Source organism: Cricetulus griseus (assembly GCF_003668045.3).
Source record: "Cricetulus griseus strain 17A/GY chromosome 1 unlocalized genomic scaffold, alternate assembly CriGri-PICRH-1.0 chr1_0, whole genome shotgun sequence".
In the NCBI taxonomy this organism is placed as follows: Eukaryota; Metazoa; Chordata; class Mammalia; order Rodentia; family Cricetidae; genus Cricetulus; species Cricetulus griseus.
In genome coordinates this window covers 62,146,253-62,153,305 of record NW_023276806.1, presented here as the reverse complement: position 1 = coordinate 62,153,305, position 7,053 = coordinate 62,146,253, and the positions used below count along the sequence as shown (strand labels likewise).

The 7,053-nt window shown below is 42.9% G+C and overlaps 1 protein-coding gene across 1 annotated transcript; it reads left to right on the top strand.

Annotated features, from left to right (window-relative positions):
• Positions 1–2,477: 2,477 nt before the first annotated feature.
• On the top strand, positions 2,478–3,961 carry LOC100759690 (speckle-type POZ protein-like). The gene has a single exon (XM_035451633.1). The coding sequence runs from the start codon at positions 2,550–2,552 to the stop codon at positions 3,642–3,644; it is 1,095 nt and encodes a 364-aa protein (XP_035307524.1). The 5' UTR covers positions 2,478–2,549; the 3' UTR covers positions 3,645–3,961.
• The last annotated feature ends 3,092 nt before the right edge of the window (positions 3,962–7,053 follow it).

Below are 7,053 nucleotides of genomic sequence, written 5' to 3'. Positions count from 1 at the left end.
TAATCAAAGTTCTTCATACATGGCATCTCTCTCCAGTTCATCTTATCTTGGAGAGTATCTCTAATCCTAGACTACAAAGAAATAAGTTCATTGATTGAATCAGCAAAGCCATTCCCAGTCTGGCTCTCCTGTAAGTCTGGCTGCAACACTATATATCAGTCAGTAGAAGATAATTGAATCAATTGGTTTTGATTGTTCATTTTTTCTTTTGTTTACTTTGGTAGAATTATTGCAGGTGGCCACTTAATAGCATAGATGATTCTTCACTAGGTGGATTCAGGGTCAGGGTAGTAGGTATTCCATGCCAGAAATCAATCCTTTGAAGGGATTATATATGTTAAATTCAAGACCCCATATGAAAGGGATAGGCACTTCAATAATTGTTGAATATATTCTGTACCCTTTGCAAACCAGAATGCTCTTACTATTTTAAGCCTAGCAGAATGAGCCTGGAAGTTCAAAGATTGAAGAAGACAGACTTACAAGTGAGGGATGAAAATGATGAGGTAATGAGAAACTTTATCTTGGCACTCAACAGGATCAAAATGAGAGACCTTTAGGGTCTTCTGATAGCACACATTTAGGTGGATCTGGAAGCTTGTGATCAAGGAGGATTAACAGAGGAGGACAGACAAGACCACTAGTGAAATTTGGTGGAGACATCCCCCAACAGCAAGTATGGATGGAATGAAAGGTAGGAAAGTATATAGCCATTTTCAGATGGTACTGCCTGGCCCTGCTTAATACCCACAATAAAGGGATTCTACAATCATGAACTCCATATTGTGAACACTGACAGAAAAAAAACCCTTCCTGGATCATGTTCATGGGAAGAATACATTTTTTTTCACAAATATGCATTTCTGTGTAACAGCTCTGGTTGTCATAGAACTATGTCTGTATACCAAGCTGGCCTTGAACTAACAGAGAAATGCCTACCTGTGACTCGTAACTGCTGGGATAAATGGTATATACCACTACAGTGGGGTGGTAGGAATATTTACCAACATGAGAAGAGTAAATAACAACGGTGTAGGAATAGAAAACATTTCTTTATTTACAAAAGAATAATTCTGGCAAGCAAAATGCACTTGTGATGGTTTTTCTTGCTTCCCCAATATACCACACCTGGAATTAACTAAAAAAATCCTAAAATGCATGGCACAACTGTGAGGAACATTTTGCATGTGTTGGAATAGGAGATCCATTTGAAATTCTGATTTTGGATGTCCAAAACACAAGGATAAGAGCTGTATCAACAGGCCTGAAGACACACAATTTTTTTTTTTGCTTATTCAAGACAGGGATTCTCAGTGTAGCTTTGGATCATATCCTGGCACTTGCTCTGGAGACCAGGCTGGACAGGAACTCACAGAGATCCGCGGGACTCTGCCTTTGAGAGCTGGGATTAAAGGAGTGTGCCACCACCACCCAGCCTAAGACAAACACCTTTAATCAAGATCTTAGGCTACGAGACACACCCTAAATTGGGATACACCTTCTGCTGGAGGCATATAAAAGGACATGCAAGAAGGAAGCTTCCGCACTCTGACTGCTTGCACTCATCTTTCAGCAAGTCCATCTCTTCACTGCCATTAGAGAACACTTATTTGAATTTCAGCATATACTGGAAAGCCGCAGTCACATCCAAACTCCTGCACTGAGTAAGTACTGGATTCTTATACATTCTCTTCACAGCTAGACACTGTGGAAATTACACTACTGCAGCCCTAAGACATTCTAGTGAATCTCCTTTCTTCCCACAGAGAGAGGTTCATTCCATATGTTCTGTGGCTCTAGAGAACCCAAGTACAACACTTTTGGACGCGAGTGTATAAAATGTTCAAAAGGTTCAACAGTGGAGTGAAATTATCAAAAATAGTTACATCAGAGTGATGTAACTGTCCATAGTAGCCTAAACTCTATTCTATTAAACTTACATTGATTCTTGATAGAAAATTTCAGAGAGGTTTCCAAGTTTCCAGCCCTACAGAAGTGGGAACAGAGGGGAAAACAGAAAATAAAAGCCTAAAAGCTAACAGTGGTGGTAAAGATATATCTTACAATTAATGGAGCTCCTGGGGATCAAAATAGGAAAGCAGCCATATTAGTTAGCTAGAGAAGCCACACTGACAACTTTCTTCTGAGGACTCAGGAGACAAAGGGAGATTGTTCTCTATGTATTCAAGTACACACATGAGATTGTACCAAATTAAAAGAGCTCATGCCCTTTATCCCAGCACTGGAGTGTATAAAATTATGAGTTGGGACTTCATTAGTCAGTCTCAGGATTATCTCCAGTTAATTTGAGAATAGGCAGCAGTGTGATGCTTTTTTGAGAGCTCATGGAGCCTGAAAAAGGCAAAAGTTAGTGGCTTGGCTGCTTTGCCTCCCTGATCTTCAACTTCAAGTTTGAATGCCAATATGAGTCTCTCAGGATTTTACTTTCCTTGTTACAGATATCTGGAATTGTGGCCTCAGGTTGAAGAAGAAAAAGGCCTACTTCTTCATTTGGGATCCAGGTTCACTTTCAAACCACCACAGTAGATATGTCAGAAGACCCGGCAGCCGAGAGATCGGGCTACACAGATTTCAGTGTGCAGAAATTCTCCTACAGTTGGACCATAAGCAACTTCGGTTTCTTGCTTCAGGAAATAGGGGACACCATTAAAAGCCCAACCTTCTCCTCAGGATTATTCAATGACAACGACAAATGGTGTTTGAAAATACTCGCAAATGGGATCAACGAAGAAAGCAAAGATTACCTGTCAGTTCACCTAACGATGCTCAGCTGCCCTAAGAGCCCAGCATGGGCAAGGTTCCGGTTTTGGATCATCAGTGTCCACGGAGAGAAAACCAATGGCATGATATGCCCAAGATTCTTCAAGATCACCCCAAATCAAAACTGGGGATTCAAAAAGTTTATCCATCGAGATTTGCTCTTGTCTCTAAGGTCTTGGCTATTCCCAGACAATGAACTCACTATCTTCTGCGATGTGGACCTCGTGGTCCAAGACTCCCTCATCAACTGTGGGAAGAGCACGGTGCCCGGTATCCAGGTTCCAAGGAACACGTTGGAAGATGAGCTAGGACAGCTGTGGGAGAATTCCCTCTTTACAGACTGCTGCTTGGTGGTAGCTGGCCAGGAATTCCAAGCTCACAAGGCCATCTTAGCAGCTCGCTCTCCAGTTTTCAGAGCCATGTTTGAACATGACATGGAGGAGAGAAGAAAAAACCGCGTGGAGATCCAGGATGTGGAGCCCCAAGTCTTCAAGGCAATGATGGACTTCATTTATACCGGGAAGGCACCAGACCTCCACAGCATGGCAGATGCTGTGCTGGCAGCTGCTGACAAGTATGGCCTGGAGCGTTTGAAGGTCATGTGTGAGGATGCCCTCTGCAGGGACCTCTGTGTTGAGAATGCTGCCCACACTCTCATCCTGGCTGACCTCCACAGTGCAGGGCTGCTGAAGACCAAGACACTGGATTTCATTACTGCTCATGTTTCTGATGTATCTGAGACCTCAAGCTGGAAGACAATGATGGTCTTACATCCGCAGTTGTTGGCTGAAGCATACAGCTCCTTGGCCTCTACTCACAGTTCATCACTTGAGCCCCCTCCCAAACGCCTGAAGCAATCATAGGATCCTCTCAGCTGGGAACTACAGGTGTATTCCAGAAGGAGCAGCCAGCTTTGTAACCAAGGCCACCTGAAGACTGCGGGACATGTGTAGGATATCCAGAGTATCTGAGGAAAGACAGCATGTTGGCACAGCACTTTGATTCCCCTCTAAATAAGTTGAATCATGGGATCACTGGATTCCCTGTTGCTGGACTGGGTGACTTCTCAAACATCTATAACTGGAGACCCAGAGGATTGAAGTCCTCCTCTGGTGTCTATGGGTGTGTCCATGTGTGTTAACCAAAGGCAATATAAAGTGAATAAAAATGTTACAATCAGTTTCTGGATTCCATGGTTTTTCTGTTTGAAGAATCCCACTTTAGTCCATATAGCCTTGCTCGACTGTGGAATTTCATACAGAATCCTCAGGGCCACTCCATTCCCAGGAGCTTTCTGCTAGCCTGTGTCTTTTTTTTGAAAGACCCACAGACCCCTAAGGGCCTCAGGATCCCTAGGAGTCCCCAAGACTCAGAACCCAGACCAAGAGCTGCAAAAAAAGAGGGATCATTGAAAGAATGCGCATTTGGGTGTCAGCAAAATCGGGGAAGCTGCACACCCCAGCAAGGGTTAAAGGCTCCTTATACAGGAAAAAACCACAGATCAGCATACAGGCAAAGGACACAAAGTGGTTACAAAGTGTGATCTCATGTTAGAGTGGTCACCTAGGTGTGACCTGCTTTTTTTATAAAGGAAAAACCATAGAATGTACCCTGAAAAAGTCCTTGATTGTCTGATGGCCAGCCAGGTGTGACCCAAAAAGGATTGTTTTTCTGCCCTCGGGTTGGGGCCAACTTCATTATACTGGGCCAAGGCCTGTGGGATACTTTTACGCTCTGTCAACTAAAATCTTTCAAAACCTTTTCTCTCAGTAAAGTAAAATCTTTCATTCCCCCATTTTTTTTGTGAGGTTTTAATCCTAAAACCGATAGTCCTTCTTATTGCCTGAGAGCCTGATATTGTTGATTAAAAACTAGGGCTTGAGTTATGGATAAGCATTCTTTAATAAATCAGAGTAGGTGATTAAGAATGCATGGCCCAAAAGTAAGCATCAGTAAAAGAATAAGTAGGGGTCCTAAGAAGGTGGAGATTAGAGTAGTGAGCCAAGGGGAGTTGTTAAACCATCCTTTAAACCAGCCTTGTTGGGACTCCAGTTCCTTTCATTGCTGGTTGAGTGTTTCTCTGAGCTTGGGCATGGAATCCCTAATAACTCCAGAATGGTTAACATAGGAACAGCACTCCTCTTTTAGGGCAGTATAGAGTAATCATGGAGTTGTTGTCTCTCCAGCTTCCCCATCAGGGAGTCAGAGATATTGGCATTTCCCCATGTAAGGCAGTTTCTTTTGACTTAGCATTTTAACCAGGGAAAATTGGCAATGCATTCCCTCAGACATCTCCTGCCCATGGCTTTTTTTCATCAACCAGTCAGGTATACTCTCAAACAGTATTTCTGTTTGTTATTGACTCATGTTGAGAAAGATCAGCCAAGTTCCTACTTCAGCAAATTTCCCATGGATTACCCACAACCCTCGGTAAACACTTAGTTTTGCATTTTAGGGTTTAAAAACTCCAAAATTCCTATGCTCCTGACTCTTCTCTGAAACTACAGATGAGAGAGAAAACTGATTACAGCTGAAAATATGCCTTCCATAATTTGACATATATACTTGGGCTGGTGGTCTCTACTCTCCTTCAATCAGAAGAGTTCTCCCCCATTTTGCCGTTTTCCCTTGAGTTGTGGTCTATATACTAATTCCTGGTCTGTCTGTGCCTTTGTCATATATCTGGATTAGGCTATTGTAGTCTCCTGTCATTTTTTATTATTGGTTGTTCCAGACAGGGTTTCTCTGTGTAGCTTTGGAGCCTATCCTGGCATTCCCTCTGGAGACTAGGCTGGCCAAGAACTCACAGAGATCTGCCTGGCTCTGTCTCCCGAGTGCTGGGATTAGAGGCGTGTGCCATCAAAGCCTGGCTGACTCCTGTCATCTTTAATCATTGGACAATGTGGAACCACCAGTGAAATGTGGTGGTGCCATCCCTGGGACTGTGGGTAGGGATGGAATGAAAGGCAGGAAAGAAGCCCACCATTTTCAGAGGTCCTGCCAGGCACTGCTTAATGCCTACCATAAAGGGATTCTTATTGTGAACACCCAGAATCCTGACAGAAGAAAAGGACCTCTTCTTGGATCATGTTCATGGGAAGAATATTTTTTTAAGAGACAGAGTATTTTTGTGTAACAGCTCTGGCTGTCCTGGAACTATCTCTGTTTATCAGGCTGGCCTTGAACTCAAAGAGATCTGCCTTCCTCTGGCTCCCCAGTGCTGAGATTAAAGTTGTATGCTACTACAGCAGGGTGGTAGGAATAATTAACCACATGAGAAGAGTAAATAACAACTGTGTAGGAATGGAAGCCATTTCTTTATCTATGCAGGATGATTAACTCCTGCAAACAAAATGCATGTGGATGGATTTAATTGGTTCCCAACTAGACCACATCTGGAATTCAATGAAACCCTAAAATGGAGTGCACCTATGCGAAAAATGTTTTGCAAAGTTCTAATAGGTAGATCCATTTGAAACAATGTGGTTTTTTTTTATTTTCTTAGACAGGGTTTCTCTGTGTAGCTTTGGAGCCTGTGCTGGCACTCACTCTGGAGATCAGGTTGGCCTTGAACTGGAGATCTGCCCGCCTCTGCCTCCCAAGTGCTGGGATTATAGGCGTGCACCACCAATGCACGGCTCAAAACAGTGATTTTGGAAGTAGAAGACAGAATCATTTGGTCCAGATCACAAGGCCTGAAGACACACACCTTTAATCCAGATCTGAGGCTAGGAGATACACCCTAAATTGGGACACACCTTCTGCTGGAAGCATATAAAAACACATGGAAAAAGCAAGCTGTGGCACTCTGCCTGCTTGCACTCACCTTACAGCAAGTCCATCACTTCACTGCCATTAGACAACCCTTCTTTAAATTCCAGAATGTAATGAACACCAGCAGACACACCCAACCTCCTGGACTGAGTAAGTACTGGATTCTTGGACTTTCCCTTCATAGCTAGTCATTGTGGGATGAGCAGGACTTCGGCCATAAGTCATTCTAATTAGTCCCCTTTTACATATATGCAGAGATTCATTCTATATGATTTTTACGCTAGAAACCCCCAGTAGGACATTTTTATGAATGTAGAATATGTTCCTATTTAAAAGTTGTGTATTCTTCTTTAAACTAGTCACCTCTTGATCTAACATTCAGTCTTGAAAATGGAATGATTTAACAGTTGCTAATAGCCTCCTTGACTGTTTTCTGTGAAACTAATCTGGATATCTGAATTGAAAATTTCAGACACATCCAAGTTAGAGCCTCATAGA